Source organism: Pectinophora gossypiella, chromosome 26 (assembly GCF_024362695.1).
Source record: "Pectinophora gossypiella chromosome 26, ilPecGoss1.1, whole genome shotgun sequence".
Lineage (NCBI taxonomy): Eukaryota > Metazoa > Arthropoda > Insecta > Lepidoptera > Gelechiidae > Pectinophora > Pectinophora gossypiella.
In genome coordinates, this window is record NC_065429.1 from 2,561,679 (window position 1) to 2,580,252 (window position 18,574).

Below are 18,574 nucleotides of genomic sequence, written 5' to 3' on the forward strand. Positions count from 1 at the left end.
ATCTTAACAAAACCAAATTATAAATTAAAGAGATGAAAAATAATAAAATAAACTATTTTTTTACCTTTTTAAAAGGTATTTTAATGTTGCAATTACTGTCAACAATAGAATATAGTATATAACAGCAATATTCTTATGAAATGACCCAGATTTGCGGCCTCTGTGGTCCAGAGTTGAGTGTCGGGTTCATGATTTGGAGTTACCAGGTTCGAATACCGGTGAGGACATGTCACAAAAATCAGTTTGGTTAGGACATTTGCAGGCTGATTACCCGATTGTCCACAAATAAGATGATCCGCGCTTCGGAGGGCACGTTAAGAAGTCAGTCCCTGCTACTATTTACTTAAGCATGTATCCGTTACGTAAGTCAAAGGCCTTTAGAGGCTCAATAGTACCCTGACACCATGGTTAATGGGGTCCCATCATTGGTCTCCTCACATCTCTCTCACACAAGAGAAGAAGTTAGCTTACAAAACGCCGAAATAATAATTTGAGTACTAGGACCTCATACATCAATAGAAGGCGACTTGTGCAGCGAACGACGAAACAAAGGAAACTAGCGACCTCTATGAACGTATATTATAATTAATGTAAACGCCATCTATTGTGGAGCGGCGGAACTACACACATCCATGCGCTCACGCCAGTGAGCAGGACAAAAAGATAGCGTACAGCCTAGTGCGAAAGAGACGTGGATTATTCTGGCAGCTGGTCTGTCAAGTGTTGATGTAAAGTCACAAACTTTTAAACTTCCCGCATTACTTTAAGATTAATTTGACAAAAGAGACAAAAGATAGCTTAAGGCTTAGTGCAAAAGAGACGTAATTATTCTGAGAGCTGGTCCGTCAAACATTTCTACTCGGCTGTATAATGACGAACTCCTACAAGCTTCTGCTATCCTATTACAAGACCTGCAAATCGCTGTGATGAAAGCAAAATTTTAACTAGAATTGTTTATGTTTTTTGCGCTTCACTTATTTGTGCATATTCGACAAGAAGTAAAGCTAGAATGTCGTATTCTCAATATTCTCAATATGATTACAAATTGCTTACAAAAATATAAAAAAAGATTTCTTTATTTGTAAAATTATTGAGAGCGAGAATTATTTCTGCTAGGCTGAACAGTAAAAAAAGGTTATAAAAAGATACTTAATTAAAAAGTAAAGAATGAATATTTTTTTGTAACCTTTTTTTTAAAGGTATTTTTATGTTACAATTGTCAACAGTATAATGACAGTTTTCTCTATTATCGAACGTGTTTTTTTTTTATTCATCGCTATCTTAATGTCGGACGTGTACCTATGTAACATTTTGTAATTACTTAAAGTGAATTATATAATTATGCGAAGTGGCAAAACAATCAGCCTTTTTACTACAGTCTTCGTGTGGTGAAGCTAATTAAACCACACTCATCTTAACAAAACCAAATTATAAATTAAAGAGATGAAAAGTAATAAAATAAACTATTTTTTTACCTTTTTAAAAGGTATTTTAATGTTGCAATTACTGTCAACAATAGAATAGTATATAACAGCAATATATAACAGCAATGTTCTTATGAAATAACCCAGATTTGCGGCCGCTGTGGTCCAGAGTTGAGTGTCGGGTTCATGATTTGGAGTTACCAGGTTCGAATCCCGGTGAGGACATGTCACAAAAACCAGTTTGGTTAGGAATGTTAGGACATTTGCAAGCTGCTCACCAGATTTTCCTTCGGAGGGCATGTTAAGCAGTCAGTCCTGACTACTATTTATTAAGTATGTAAGTAGTTACATGAGCCGCGTAAATTAATAACATTTGGTTGCTCAGTAATAAATAACCCTGACATCAGGGTTGATGATGAATGAGATCGATACTCACATTCGAGGTTGCCGAAATATTAATTTGAGTACTAGGACCTCATACATCAATAGAAGGTGACTTGTGCAGCGAATGACGGAACAAATGAAACTAGCGACATCTATGAACGTGTATTATAGTTAATATAATCGTGTGCGTCAAGCTAGCGGCCTCAAAAAAAAAATGGGCACGAAAAAATAATTTGACCATACCAAAAAATAGTACTCTTATTGAAAAAAATAGTACCTGTTGTAAAAAAATTAGTACCATCACGGTTCTGGATTTATAGCCATGTTTTATTGCACTTGCTAGCTTGACGGTGAGCGAAATTTGGCGAGAGTTAACGACAAGGTCTTTCGCTTTGATTTAAACGCCAAAAAATAGTACCGAAATAGTACTCACCCCCTGCAAAATACCGAAAGTAGTACTTCAACGGTTCCAAAGTTATAAAGGCAGTTCTTTGATCCCGCTAGCTTGACGTTTTGAAAATACCTATTATCTGGGGAATGCTTGCATACTTCAGTTTGTAACTAATGTCAATAAACTCGTATGAAATAGTACTCCCTACCATCATAATTTGGACCTGATTCTCTTTGTAGAAATATGTCAAAAAGTCATTATAACCTATGTCATACATTTATCAAGACAAGTACAGTCGCGAACAAAATTATTACACATGGTCAAGAATGTTGTCAGATGAAAGTAATATCATTGTTGAAACTCTTTGAGTTATTCTACAAATACTGCAAATTGTTTATTAACAAACACTTCGATCCGTAAGAAATTCAACATGAAGGTATAAATTATAAAATAAAACAGCAGATTAAAAATGTATTATGATGTATTAAAATCACAGATTGTTTTCGATAAGAACTAGACCCATGCAGCCATTTTCTATTAAAATTAGTGCATATGGGTGTATGCAATAGGAATTTTTTGTAATAGCAGCACTCTGAAGTGCAAAGAAATGGTAGGGTAGACCTCCAAAATGGCAATACTTACGAATAAATTGTGAGGTTATGTAATTGTCTACGTGACTGTATCAACAACAAATGTATGGCATAGGTTATGATGATTTTTTAACATTTCTACAAAGAGAATCGGATCAAAATTATGATGGTAGGGAGTACTATTTCATACGAGTTTATTGACATTAGTTACATACTGAAGTATGCAAGCGTTCCCCAGATAATAGGTATTTTCAAAACGTCAAGCTAGCGGGATCAAAGAACTGCCTTTATAACTTTGGAACCGTTGAAGTACTACTTTCGGTATTTTGCAGGGGGTGAGTACTATTTCGGTACTATTTTTTGGCGTTTAAATCAAAGCGAAAGACCTTGTCGTTAACTCTCGCCAAATTTCGCTCACCGTCAAGCTAGCAAGTGCAATAAAACATGGCTATAAATCCAGAACCGTGATGGTACTAATTTTTTTACAACAGGTACTATTTTTTTCAATAAGAGTACTATTTTTTGGTATGGTCAAATTATTTTTTCGTGCCCATTTTTTTTTTGAGGCCGCTAGCTTGACGCACACATATAATCGCCATCTATTGTCGAGTGGCGGAACTACACACAACCATGCGCTTACGCCAGTGAGCAGCACAGAAAGATAGCGTACGGCCTAGTGCGAAAGAGACGGTCATTATTCTGCCAGCTGCTCCGTCAAGAGTTGATGTGAAGTCACAAAATTTTAAACCACCCGCATTACTTTGAGATTAATTTGACAACAGAGACAGAAGATAGCTTACGGGCCAGTGCGAAAGAGATCTGTATTGTTCGGAGAGCTGGTTTCACAAGCATTAGTACCCGGCTGTATCTGACGAACTCCTACCAGCTTCTGTTATCCTAGTACAGAAACTGGAAATCGCTGTGATGAAACCAGATTCATTTATTTATTGATTTTGCTTCTGTGTTCTTTCCTTGTATATTCGATAAAGAAGTAATTAAAAGGTAAATCTCGCAATAGACAATAAATATACATACCATAACATAAACGACCATATACGTTTCCACTGTTGGGTACAGGCTTCACCTTATTGGACCTCCATACTCAATTACTTACTCATACTCCACTAGCTGCTCCACTGCGCGGACAATCTAGTTTTAATGTAGGTAAAAAGTGGTCTAAATTTTAACGTTTCGTTGAAGAAAAATTACATCAAAATGTGGTTTTCAATATAAGGTTAGGTACGACAAGCCACGGCGCGAGGCACGGCGTTTAGGCCGTGTTTTCACTGGCGCGGAGGTGGGCGGAGAAGAACGGAGATGTGCGGATTTGACCAATCACAGCGTTTCGAGAAAGCGAAACACAGCCTTAACCCTGCTGTATACTTACTTACCTACATATCGGAGGTCCATGTTGATCATACCTAAGTACATACAATTTGAATAAAAACGCGGGCTCATCGCACTGCACGAAGAGGCTACGCACGTGTTTTACGCATCGCTTTGTAAGAAGATGTATGTGCTCGCGTCCACTGCAATGCACGCAGGCACAACACATTTTCCACCTATTATTAGGTCATCATCAGCCCATTAACGTCCCCACTGCTGGGGCACGGGCCTTCCGTATGGATGGATAGGGAGATCGGGCCTTAAATCATCACGCGAGCCCAGTGCGGATTTATGGTTATTAACGACTGCTAATGCAGCCGGGACCAACGGCTTAACGTGCCTTCCGAAGCACGGAGGAGTTCGAGATGAAAACTTTTTTTTTGTGGTCACCCATCCTATGACTGGCCTTTGCGAAAGTTGCTTAACTTCAACAATCGCAGACCGAGCGCGTTTACCGCTGCGCCACCGAGGTCCTCAATTATTAGGTATTTTGATCAAAATAAAGAGAAGTAATATAAGTAGCAATATAATTCTATACATAATGGCCCCGATTCCTGGAGACACCGCCTAATTTTATTTTAAGTTATATCCGTCATTTTCATATCCGTCGAAAAGGAAAGGGACGGATGATTCACAGCTCTTAATTTTAGGAAGAATGAGTAAATGAATGTGTCGGGTTATTGACTGATGTAAAATTTTTAGACGGTTGGTTTAGATTTGTGCTTAAAATTGACGTGTGTTCCATAAATTTTATGCTTGTCGATTACCCGTCCCTTTCCTTTTCGGCGGATAAGAAAATGACAGATATAGGTAACTTAAAATAAAATTAGATGGTATTTACAGGAATTAGCACCAATGTATTCCAAATATAAAGCAACAATTATTTTTATGTATGGTTCTGCCATTAAATTGTATTTTGGAATAATTATGTACCCGAGTAATGAGAAAATAGGTAATTATCACATTAAAGCTGTACAACGCCATCTATGTTGTTTGTCTGGAGCGTAGCCTGGAAAGTCGTACGTGTAAAGTTTTTAATTAAGTACCTACAGAAAATAAAATTAATTGAACACAAAACAACTCGTTAGATACTTAATCTTTATTACTTAATAATCGAAGCTTAATACAACTAATTGGCATAATAAATCTGTCATTGAATTGTTCAATTAACTAAGGTAAACGCTCCTATTACCGCCAGGTTAAGCTATGCTCTGATTACCTCTCAGAAATTAAGTACTTCTGTATTTGCTAGTGCAGCTTATTTATTTTATTTGTATTGTTATGACTGTCTTCTGCTAAATACATCACGAATTTTTAATTTTGAGTGAATATTTTGGATAAAAAATAATTTTATGTCCGAAAACTCACTTTCCTCTATTACCGCCACATAAATTGCGGTTTCTTTCTATTACCGCCTTTGCTGCATCGAATACCGCCAACGAGATATCTAACCAACTATTCAGGTAGGTACAATAAAATACTTTATTTTAAAAAAAAGTTGTTTTTACCACTGTTAATGTAGTTAATAGATACATAAATTGGGAAGACACTGTCTCTCAAAATACAGGTTCACCTAGTTTGAAAGACAGCGTTCCAACAAAAACTGTAAACGAACTGTTTTCAATAATCATCATCATCAACAGCCGTATGACGCCCACTGCTGGGCATAGGCCTCCCCCAAGGATCTCCACAACGATCGGTCCTGCGCTGCCCGCATCCAGCGGCTTCCCGCCACCTTCACCAGATCGTCGGTCCACCTTGTAGCGGGCCTACCCACTGAGCGTCGTCCGACACGTGGTCGCCACTCCAGAACCTTTCCGCCCCAGCGGCCATCGGTTCTCCTCGCTATGTGTCCTGCCCACTGCCACTTCAGTTTTGCAATTCTCCGAGCTATGTCGGTGACTTTAGTTCTCCTGCGGATCTCCTCATTTCTGATTCGATCAAGCAGGGAAATACCGAGCATAGCTCTCTCCATTGCCCGCTGAACGACACCGAGCCTCCTCACGAGACCCATAGTAAGCGGCCACGTCTCACTGCCGTAGGTCATCACTGGCAACACGCGCTGGTCAAAGACTTTCGTCTTGAGACACTGGTATTTTGGACGAGAAGATATTCCGCAGCTTCCCGAACGCTGCCCATCCGAGTTGGATCCAACGAGAGATCTCTTTCTCGAAGTTGGACTTACGTAACTGGATTATTTGTCCTAGGTAAATGTACTGGTCTACAACTTCGAGTGCAACGTTCCCAACCTGAACTGGAGTGTGTGCGACATGGTCGTTGGACATAATTTTTGTCTTTGCCATGTTCATGCTAAGACCCACTCGTTGGGATGCGTTACTGAGATGGTCGAGCATGGTGTTCAGTTCTTCCAGGGTCTCAGCCATTAGGACTATATCATCGGCAAATCGAAGGTGCGTCAGGTACTCACCGTTGATGTTGATGCCAAATCCTTTCCAGTCCAGAAGCTTAAAAATATCCTCCAATGCAGCAGTGAACAGTTTCGGAGAGATGACATCTCCCTGTCTCACTCCTCGCTGCAGTTGGATCGGATTAGAGCTCTGGTTCTGTACTCGAACTGACATAGTGGCATTTTGGTAGAGGTCCCTTAGCTTTTCGATGTACCTATGGTCCACTTGGCACCTCTGAAGAGACTGCAACACCGCTCAGGTCTAGATCGAATCAAAGGCTTTCTCATAGTCCACAAACGCCAAGCAAAGTGGCAGATTATACTCTTCGGTCTTCTGTATAACCTGCCGCAGCGTATGGATGTGGTCTATGGTGCTAAAGCCTTTTCGGAAACCGGCTTGTTCGGGAGGCTGGAAGTCGTCAAATCTGCAAGCGAGACGATTCGTAATGACCCTCGAAAACAACTTGTAGACATGGCTCAGAAGCGAGATAGGTCTGTAGTTCTTCAGTAGGGCTTTATCACCTTTCTTGAAGAACACGACCACCTCGCTTCCGCTCTATGCCCTCTGCGTTTTGCCCTGAAATATGACGGAATTGAAGAGCCTCTGGAGGGCTTTGAGTATTGGCGTTCCGCCCGCTCTCAGAAGTTCTGCTGTGATTCTGTCATCTCCTGCCGCTTTGTTGTTTTTGAGCTGTTTGAGGGCCATTCTAATCTCGTACAGGCTGACGTCCGGGATATCTTCAGTGTAGTGTCGGGTAAGCTTGGCTCGAGGGTCTCGAGCCATGTTTTCGCCTGATGTTTTCGTGGAATATAGCTGTCTATAGAAACTCCCAATCTCCCTCAGGATTTCGGGAGTCGACGAAATGATTCTGTATGAGGAGTTTTCAATAAACTTTATTGTTATTTTTTTATTAAATGAATTATGACATAAACTACAGAAAAATCTTTTGGTTTCATAGATTTATATACATAATTGACGTCTGTCTCTGTCCATCCGTCTGTCTCTGTTCGTCCGTCTGTCCATCCGTCTGTCTCTGTCTATCCGTCTGTCTCTGCCGGTCCGTCTGTCTCTGTCTATCCGTCTGTCTCTGTCCGTCCGTCTGTCCATCCGTCTGTCTCTGTCCGTCCGTCTGTCTCTTTCCGTCCGTCTGTCTCTGTCCATCCGTCTGTCTCTGCCCGTCCGTCTGTCTCTGTATGTCCTTTTGTCTCTGTCTATCCGTCTGTCTCTGTCCGTCCGTCTGTCTCTGCCTGTCCTTCTGTCTCTGTCTGTTCTTCTGTCTCTGTCCGTCCGTCTGTCCCTGTCCGTCCGTCTGTCTCTATCTGTCCGTCCGTTTCGGTCTGTTCGTCCGTCTGTCTCTATCTGTTCGTCTGTTTCGGTCTGTCCGTCCGTCTCTGTCAGTCCGAAGAATAATGCATCACCCTGTCTATAAATCATAAGAGGGAATCTATGGTGGCGGTAATAGAAACATGTATGTAATTTCTGTGTTTCAATTTCCGCCACATAAAAATTAGCCTTAAGAAAACAAATAAATATTCAAAATGAGAGCTACCTATGTAATAACCAGTTTCAAAGCATATTTTAATAAATATATAAAGTATTTAAATTAGAAATTCATAATTACTTCAACTACTTGTTCAAACATTTCTTAAAAAAATACATTAACTTATATGCAGCACAGGATACTTGAATTCCACCAAATGTGTGGCGTTAATAGATTTTAATATAGTTCATGAACCATACTATAAAATAAGATGATAACATTATGAATGATTGGGCATGTTACCTTAAATAACTAAAAAATACAAATATCATACAAATATCGATCGCCGCCATAGGTGGCGGTAATAGTAACCAAACTGCAAATGTATGCTTCTATCACCGCCACATTTTAAAACTCAAATTAATCATTTAAAACTAACACAAATATCAAATATAGCATGCTTTCTCAGTTCTTAAACGTATTAACAAGTAGTTATAATTACTAAAATGAAGAAAAATATGTTTCATCGGACACAAAACCTTAAGAAAAAAATGTTGTATGCTTATGCATTTCAGTAGTGGCTTGTATGGAGCGCGTTGCTTGCGCGGACACTGCACACTTACAGACCAATCACAAATTAGACTGTTGTTGCCCACGCTCAGGGGTATGTTCGTTTCATGGTCAATTAATACATGTATCTTTTGACATTTGAATCAATTTTCTATCTCGGACCCAATTCAAAATATCCGCAATTTAAAAAAGGTGGCGGTAAACGATGTCGATTTTTGGGTGGCGTTAATAGGAGCGTTTACCTTAATAATTATTTTATTATCTTTATTTATTTCTATTCAAGTAAACTCGCAAGGTATCGAAAGTAAAAAAAACAAGTTTTTATTTACGATTTAATTTAAATAAAACGTTGATAACAAATTTATATTTAAACTGATACTTTTTCGTTTTTTGCATACTTTGTCGCCAAAATGGGTTTTAAAAGCATTGTTATTATTGTGACCATTGCTGTCTATGGGATAAATGGTAAGAATTTTACTACCTATTTATAAAGTATACATACATAAACAGCCTATATATGTCCCACTGCTGGGCACAGGCCTCCCCTCAATCAACAGGAGGGGGTATGGAGGATACTCCACCACGCTGCTCCAATGCGGGTTGGTGGTGTTTTTACGGCTGATAGCCGGGACCAACGGCTTAACGTGCCCTCCGCACGGAACCATCTTACTTTTTCAGACAATCAGGTGATTCAAGCCTGAAAAGTCCTTACGAGATACTTAGATCGTGAGCCTAACGCTCTAACCACTAGACCACGGAAGCTGTAGGCGGCAGAAGCATACATAAAAATAATTGTTGCTTGATATTTGAATCACATTATGAATAAAATGATGTTGCTATCTATATTGTTTCTCTTTAATTTGATCAAAATAATAATGAGTGGAAGATGTAATTGTGCCTGTAATAAAAAGGGTCATCATTTAAACCCAAAAACAAAGATAAAAGATGCATAAATCTGTTATCCATGAAATTAAAAGGTTAAACGAAGGAAAATCTGTACAGCGCCATCTAAATTGTTTGTGAGGAATGTAGACTAGAAAGTTTTTAATTATTTTTTAATTAATTTTCAGCCCAAAACCCTTGTTCGTTGGATGATTTCGACTGTATAAGGTAAGTGTATATTTTCTACGCACTACGAACGGGGGGAGCTATTACTCTAGCCATAGAGGCAGCCAATCAGCTCGCGATACCAAACACTTCAGAACCCCGATACCGACCCCGCCGGCGTAGTCGACGATTTCCTTTAATCAGCGCTTATCGCTATCGACACACTAGGGTCGATTAATTCTTTCAAATATTTTTCCCTTCAGACGACTTCCTGAGCCGAGGTTTGCGCTGTCTACGTTGTACCGGGTGAGAGCCTTCAGCGCTCCCTATTTGTCCGGCCAAGTAGTTAGTTCCATCTGCGGCAAATCTACAATAAGTCACGTCAAAAAAAAAGAAAAAAAGGTGTAATACCTTAGGACTATGTATCAAAAGTGTCTGCAAATAGTTATTCTCTTATTTGTAGTTCTGCCCACCCCTTCGGGGAATACGGACGTGAGTTTATGTATGTATGTATGTTCTATCCTTTCTAAAGTAATTCCTTTTGCTATCATATCTTCTTTTCACAGAGAACACTTCGCTGCAAACTCGCAATGCGACCCACTTACGGCTTTCCCGCACATTCCGGACTCATTCTCCGCAGCCAACTTGCGATTTAAAGCTCCCTACTTCAACCTGAGCCACATCGATCAGTCCGTCACCATCACAGGACTGGAGAACTGTGCCATTTCTGTATTGCTGTGAGTACATAAAGCCCACGACTTGGGAAAGTAAGAGGTACAATTGTAGCGGCTGTCGGGATGCAGAAGAAACTGCCCCCCATGTAATCCTGGAATGCACGGGAGTGTCAGCACAACGGGTACAAATCCTCAAAGGAATGGGGTCGCTCCGCGAAGCCTGTGAAAACCCCAGCAGGCTTCTGAGCTTCTGGAAGGAGTTAGGTTGGCTTACGTAGTCAACAATAGCACGCATAATGGGCCATCTTAGAGTCTAAATGGTGAAAATAGAGTCCACTAACTAACTAAGAGGTACGATAAGGTGCAAAAGTCCAATCAGTTTCCTGCACTGGTTGCACTTAAGACCTGGTTACATGATGTCGTTTTTGTAATAGACCATAAACGATAAAAAATATTATAAATCCTTTCTATTTTCTTCAGGTTTACTCTGGGTCTGAAGTTGTCAACATCCTACTTAAGTAAATGTTATTTTTATTAATTATTATTACAAATTACATATAAAAAAAGTTTTGTAAAGAATTATTTGTTACAAAAAGAGGACGTAACTTCAAACCCAGAGTAAACCTGAAGAAAATATGAAGGATTTATAGTATTTTTTAATGTTTGTAGGTTCTTGAGACCTTCAAGTAGTGGCAAAAAGGTGTAGAGATTATTTAGTTTAATTTATCTATGATAAAAATATTTTCGATCACCGCTACACTTACGCCATCTATTGTTGCTGAGTGAGATCCCAACACGTTTAGGGCTCAAACTGGATGTCAGCGGGGGCGGCGCGGCGTCGATAACGGCGCGGGGAGCGGCGCGGCGGCCGCTGCCGCTGTTCTGTTCTCGATGCCAGCGGCCAAATCGCGCGGTGTTGCGGCGGTATAGAGTTGTGTCTTAAATGAACGCGATGTCGAAACGGCGACAGCGCATTTTCGATTGTAGTTCTTTTGTTTCGTACGATTTATTATGGGCAAAAGAAGATCTGAATCCCTATAATGAACAAAGGAAACGAAAAGGCCAGTTTCAAACGCAGAGACACCGCTCGACTAGAGCGCACCGCTCGAGCGTTGAAAATTCCGAAAGAAACAAATTGTTTTTTTCGGTGAAAAAAACGTTAGTTCGTTTTTTACCGTTTTATTTGTTTGTTACATTGAAATATATCAGAAAAAAAACCCTAGGAAAAAAACGGGTATTTAATGAATTTTCGCCGTTTAATTCGACAAATTAGAAAAAAACGATTGAAAAAAACAAGTTTTTATCACCAAATTTTTAAAACAATAATGTATACCTATTGTATTTCTATCTCGCTCACAAATCAGATACAAAGTCACTGTCGCTTTCTGAAGAATCAGTATTACATGGCTCAAATTCAAATGATTTAGATTGCATTAAATGTAAATTTGATCGAACGTATACTAGCACGTGAATTGTTAAAATTATTCAATAAGACTAAAAAGTACCTAAGTACTAAAATTAGGTACATGTAATTATTGCAGTAGTGCGTGCGTGACATGAACTAAGTATCTGTGGGTCGGAATGAGCGTATGACAACAAAACAAGAAAAAAAAAACATTCTACCCTCCAAAATATAATAAAACTTTTCCGTTTCTTTCATATTTTTCCGGTTTTTTTCGTTTTATTCATATAAAACATGAAATATTTCATATTTATTTTTCTTGAAACTTTCGAATAAAACTTGTAAAAAACGAAAGAATTTGAAAAAAACGGGAAAAATTCCCGCTTTACGGCGTACCCCGCTCGCCGCGCCGCTGCCATCGAGAACACTTCAATATAAATCGTAGCATTTGAACGCGCCGCTCCCCGCACCGCCGCCGCCGCCACGCCTCTGCCGCTGTCATCCAGTTTGGTCCTTAAAGCTGCATAGAACGTTTTCATTACGGCGTCACTAACACGCATACTATACACTTCTTCCTACTATGTTATGTTATTAATAATTATTTAATATTCCAGAGCCAACGAGAGTTCTCGCGTCACCAAGCTGACCTTCGACTGTCCCAACTTACACGTGGAGGCTGCTAGAGCCTTCATCATCCACAACGTCGACAATCCTGACGAGCGACATTACTACATGAGGGTCGCTGCTGACTACGGTGAGTTTTTGTCCGGCCAAGTGGTGAACCAGTCAGGGGACGCTCGAGTCTTCATTTTATTTTTTACATTACTTACATAAGCTCACGATTTCCCAAAGGTACATCCATCGCAAGATGAACTAAGTACCCACAGCTCACCGAGCTTTCTGTTAGACCAACGTGATAGGTGAGCCTTATCGCCATCTAATAATGGTCGAGTCAACTGTGTTAGTGAAAACTGCACTTAAGATAAATTAATAACTCATTGGTGCAAGTACGGTACCGGGGTTCGAAACGGCGCTTCCTTTTCAGAAGCAAGCACAGGACCACAGTGACATATTATACCCCGATACCGACCCCGCCGGCGTGGTCGACGACTTCCTTCAATCAGCGCTTATCGCTAGCACCTATAGGGTCGATTAATTCTTTCAAATATTTTTCCTCTCAGACGACGCCCTGAGCCGAGGTTCGAGCCCAACTAGGCACCCTCAGGCCTGTTGTCTTAAACGTTGTACCGGGTGAGAGCCTTCAGCGCTCCCCATTTGTGCGGTCAAGTACGTAGTTAATGCCATCTGCGGCAAATCTACAATAAGTCACATCAAAAAAAAAAATCGGTGACTCGGTTGTAGGTTTGCCCTCAGATGGCATTAACTACTTGGCCTGACAAATGGGGAGCGCTGAGGACTCTCACCCGGTTCAAAATTTAAGACAACAGGCCTGAGTGTCCAGTTGAGCGCGAATCTCGATTCAGGGCGGGGCGTCGTCTGAGAGAATTAACTCATAGTGCATGCAATTTGAGTACCAGAGTTCTAAGCGGCGCTCCTTGCTAGTCGCTGACCAGACCAAAATAGTCACTTTGATCCTGTGTGTGAAAAGTCATTGTGGTCCTGTATGTAACTCATAAAAGTGACTGTTCGTGGCACGGGAAAACTAAACTTTTTATTGTCCATTCATAGATTATACAAATTGACCATAGACAACAAACTTATTATTTTTTTTTAATATTTTGGCCTGGTTTTATACTTGAACAGTGACTATCGCAGTAATGCTTGATATGCCCAGCAGAGGATCGGTTATTATGATGACCCTTGGGGGAGGCCTATGTCCAGGACGTGGACGATTTCCGGCTGATGATGACGATGATGAATGATATGATTTATTTTCAGAGAGCGTCCAGCTGTCACAGTCCATCCGCAACTCGAACAACCTGAACATCTGCCAAGGAGAAGCCACAGCCTTCACGAGCTTGCCTACCATACTGGCACAGGGATATGGTAAATATAACAGCCTCGGTGGTCTAGTGGTTAGAGCGTTAGACTCACGATTTGGAGGTTCGGGTTCGATTCCCGATGGGGACATTGTCGATATCACATTGTGAGACTGTCCTTTGTTTGGTAAGATTGCAGGCTTGAATCACCTGATTGTCCGAAAAAGTAAGATGATCCCGTGCTTCGGAGAGCACGTTAAGCCGTTGATCCTGGCTATTAGCCGTAAAAACCTAACCTAACCCAACCCGCATTGGAGCATCGTGGTGTAGTATGCTCCATACCCCCTTCTGTCAATAGAGGGGTAGCCTGTGATTTCCACAATGTCCCCATTGAGAATCGAACCCGGATCTCCAGTACGTGAGCCCCGACGCTCTAACCACTAGACAACGGAGGCTGATAATACATCTCATAACCTACACGATAGAAGAAGACTCACATAATATATTCTTCTCTTTCCAACAGACAGACCGTCGATCGCCTTCATAAGTCGGGATGATTTGGGCAACTTCGGTCCAGACCTGGACGTTTGGTCGAGGGAGTGCTGGGCGGCGCGGGCCACTTCAGTCTTCCGATTCCTTGTCAACAACAGGATTTGTGACTTCAACTGTTGATGACATAAACCGGCTTATTGTGCTATTTCGCCATTTTTACCGACTTCAAAAATGGATGAGGTTCTCATATCGACCGTATATTTCTTTTTAGTTTTTTTTTATGTTTGTTCGCGGATAAGCTCGGTGAGGTATGGGTACTTAGTTCATCTTGCGATGGATGTACCTCAGAATACTTTTGTTATGTATGTGATGCTTTTCATATCATCTGAATAGAATAGAAAAAAAATATAGAAATTGATTATTATAAAAGGACGCCACACACAAAGACAAGACAATAGAAAAAAAATATATAAAAAAAAGTGGAAAAATAGTGCAGTAAGCAAGCTTAATGTGCAGAGCTGTGCCGTTCCCGGAAATGTTTTCGTTGTAAAAAACTTTTTAACTCATTGACAACCCCCATAAAAATGTTTTGACTTCCTTGTAAGTCCCGCATATTACTTAAATTTTTATACGACCTGTTAAAAACGTAAAATATTGCTGATTATTTGAATATTTTACTAAACCTTCAGTCACTTCTGCATTCACACAGGTTGACAAGAGCATTCATCAAACATACTGTGATACAAACCTTTGCTAAGTTACCCGGGATCCAAATGGAACACCCGCCCTTAGCGCGTACCAGGTCGTTTCTTAGTGACCCATATATGGGTCACGGACGTATGGAGCTAGGCCGTCATGACCCATATATGGATCGCGACATCACTGTTAAATGTACAATTATAAAATGACACACTGCTTCGTAAAAAGGACTACGAACACACAAGTTATTATTTTATTAGTAGGTAACTTAATTTAAACTACTTATTAACAGTTTCAAAAACAAATTCATTGGTAATTCAACGTATAATACGAAAATAAAAGAACAAAAGACGGCTTTAATTTCTGACAACACCAATTTAAAAAAAATCTCAGATAAAAATCATCTTTTTAAATGATGTTTTTTTTTAATTTTAGCCACCAAAAGAGCCGCCGGTCTCTAAATAAATTGTTCTTATTTACTTCAATTTATATTTTTAATTTGTTGAACACCTATCTTATTATGAATAAAAAATAAAATAAATAAAACTTTAAAATAATTTAAGTTTCGCTACTGAAGTTTAATTTTATAAAGTTTTGTTACCGTACTTAAATATTTTTTTGTTTCAAATATTTTTATTTCAATAAACTCGCATGTTACTACTTATTTTGTTTTTTTTTCGTCATAAGCAAAAACACTCGAATATCTTTAGGTAAGTATATCACGTTGTTTTAAAATCTGATACAAAATTTTAAAATGGATATGATAAACCTTATGGTGTCAAGGGGTCAGCGTATCGCCCATAAAATGGTCTTACATGTATTGTGAGAAATGAATATAGTTATGTGGGACTTTTCAGGCAACGTTCCCCAAAAAAATATACAGATGGCGCTGTACAGATTTGATTTCGATTATCTTGTTATTGCACTCAGGCACAACACATCTTCTACCCGTTATTATTTTGATGAAAATAAATAGAAGCAATGTAGTTAGTAGTTTCTGCCCATCCTTCCCTCCCTCCCTCCAAAACTCGAGGTCGTGAGTTTTACTTATAACGGCTATTTATAACGCAAGGATAAATTCCATACATACCCACTTCGTATTTTCAAGATAATAATTGTAAGTAAATAAACAAAATATGTTTCATAGTTATGTACATATTGAAATATTTTCAACATATTTATTACCTTTAATAAGTTTAATTTAAATCGGTGATTCAAGTGGATAACTATTTTATTGACTCCGACCATAGAGCAACGCGGGCCTCTATCATAGGGAAAACCACGGGAAAACCATATTGCTCTTTGACTCCGGCTTTTTGGCGGGAGACGGGAACGGGACAGTTGCTTTCTTCATTGAATAATCTAAATAATTAATACGAAGTGGTGTTTTGTGGTTAATGATCGCATTAAGTTAGTCGGAAGACATTCGCGAGTGTTATTATATTGGAGTATTCAATAAACAAAGTGTATCTGCCTATTTTCGCTTCGTGTCAGGAAGCCGCTTCATAACTCAAAAGTTTATGCGGACTTTTGAGTTAATTCGTTTGGGGTTCGGAGTAGGAGTCTACTCCGTGGGTGGGGGCTTAGGTTTCATCATCATCACCTTTCATCATTTCATTAATCATCAAGAAAAAAATACGTCAGACATGGCTGTATGGGCATAGTTCCCTTTGCCTTACCCTTCGGGGAAAACCAAAAAAAAAAAAAAAAAGCTCTTTGACTCCGGCCTAGTATTTATAAAAAAAAGTATAATAAGGTGTTTTATCGTTGCAGTTAGTACTTTCAAATGGGATAAAGGCGACAAACATGACAATAAAGTTTTGATACCTAATAAAATGGAAAAAACTTTATCGTCATGTTTGTCGCTTTTATCCCAGTTGAAAATACTAACTGCAACGTTAAAACACCTTATTATACTTTTTTTTTATAAATACTAGGTCGGAGTCAAAGAGCAATACCTTCTAATTTCATAGATAACAGACACAATTATATCTTCCACCCATATTATTGATCAAAATAAAGAAAATCAATATAAGTAGCGACGTAATTCTACCTAAAAATAATAACGGTTCGGTGCGGGTTCTTACCGCGTTTAAAGTAGGGATATGAGACTCCCGATATTCCGACACTGTTGCAAGTGCCATGATCACTAATAAAAAAAAAACAAAACAATGTATTCCACCTTTTATGTGATCCAAATATCAAGCAAGAATTATTTTTATACCAACCTATATACACTTCTCATCAAAAAAATCGAAACACTTCCGTTTTCATTGTTTCTGTCCGAATTTAACACAAAAAAGAATTCATATGATGAAAAAAAATACATAAATGTATAGCTGGCAGTTTGGTCATTACAGTAATAAGCGAAAATTCTAAATTCAAAATTAGAATTTCATTTGTTTATCTTATAAACGAAATGAATCACTGTTTTGAGACAAATGTGTGTTTAGGGTTGGAGTACATTTAGCGTTTAAAAACTAAAAATTGGCGCCTATCCTTAAACTTTTTGTTTTTTATTTCAATACTGTGACTTTGGGACGTCTGAAAAAAGGTTTTTTTTCTAAAACGTATGGATACTTCGCCCACAGAAGCCGCCCAAGTTGTGGCATTGCTGGATTCTGGCCTTAGTCAGCGTGTTGTGGCTGCAAGACTGCATCTAAGCCTGTCATCTGTTCATAGAGTCTATAAACGTTATCGGGAGACTGGTTTGTTCACGCGCCGTTCAGGATCTGGCAGGAATCGGGTCACTTCTGAGCGAGATGATCGATTTATTGTAACAACTTCTTTAAGAAATCGACGCCTTAACGCTTTTCAACTGCAGCAGCGGCTTCGTGTTGTACGAAGGGTGGCTGTAAGTGACTCTACAATTAGAAGAAGGTTGAAGGATCGTGGACTGGTACCGCATAAGCCAGCAAATGGGCCGAAAATAACTGCAGACCATCGAAGAGCGCGCCTTAACTTTGCACGTGAGCACCTAAATTGGTCATACCTACAGTGGAGCAAAGTTCTCTTTTCTGATGAGTGTAAAATTATGCTGTATGGTAACGACGGAAGGAACAAGGTCTACAGAAGAGACGGAGAACGCTATGCACAATGCTGCATTGAAGAAAAGGTCAGCTATGGTGGCGGTTCGTGGACGGTTTGGGGAGGAATCAGCGCCGACGGTAAGACAGAGCTTGCTTTCGTGTCTGGGCCACGTCTGCCTGCACTAAACTGTCATCGGTACGTCGAAGAGTGTCTCGAGCCTCATGTGATGCCCTATGCACATTTTATTGGCAACGGCTTCATATTCATGCACGACAATGCTAGGGCTCACACCGCGGGCGTCGTACGAGATTATCTTAACGAAGTCGATATCTCTATTATGGAATGGCCAGCAAGAAGCCCGGACATGAATCCCATTGAACATCTGTGGGATGAATTAAAGAGACGAATTCGAGCAAGAGATCCTGCCCCAGAAACACTTAGCCAGCTGCAAGATGCAATCCAAGAGGAATGGGACAATATACCACAGCATGTGATCGTGACTCTCATCCGATCGATGAAGAACCGTATGGAAGCAGTAATTAGAGCTCGGGGAGGGAATACAAGTTATTAAATAAACGTTTTTTAGCTTTTTTTTTTCATTTACGTGTGTTGTTTTATCCATTTCCTTTATACTCCATACGGAATAAAAATGACTCA

The 18,574-nt window shown here is 39.6% G+C and overlaps 1 protein-coding gene across 1 annotated transcript; it reads left to right on the forward strand.

Moving 5' to 3' along the window:
- The first annotated feature begins 9,043 nt into the window (after positions 1–9,043).
- On the forward strand, positions 9,044–14,376 carry LOC126378295 (fibrohexamerin-like). Its single transcript, XM_050026488.1, has 6 exons — positions 9,044–9,098; positions 9,704–9,743; positions 10,247–10,417; positions 12,371–12,510; positions 13,656–13,763; positions 14,220–14,376. The coding sequence occupies exons 1-6, from the start codon at positions 9,044–9,046 to the stop codon at positions 14,366–14,368; spliced, it is 663 nt and encodes a 220-aa protein (XP_049882445.1). The 3' UTR covers positions 14,369–14,376.
- Positions 14,377–18,574: the final 4,198 nt, after the last annotated feature.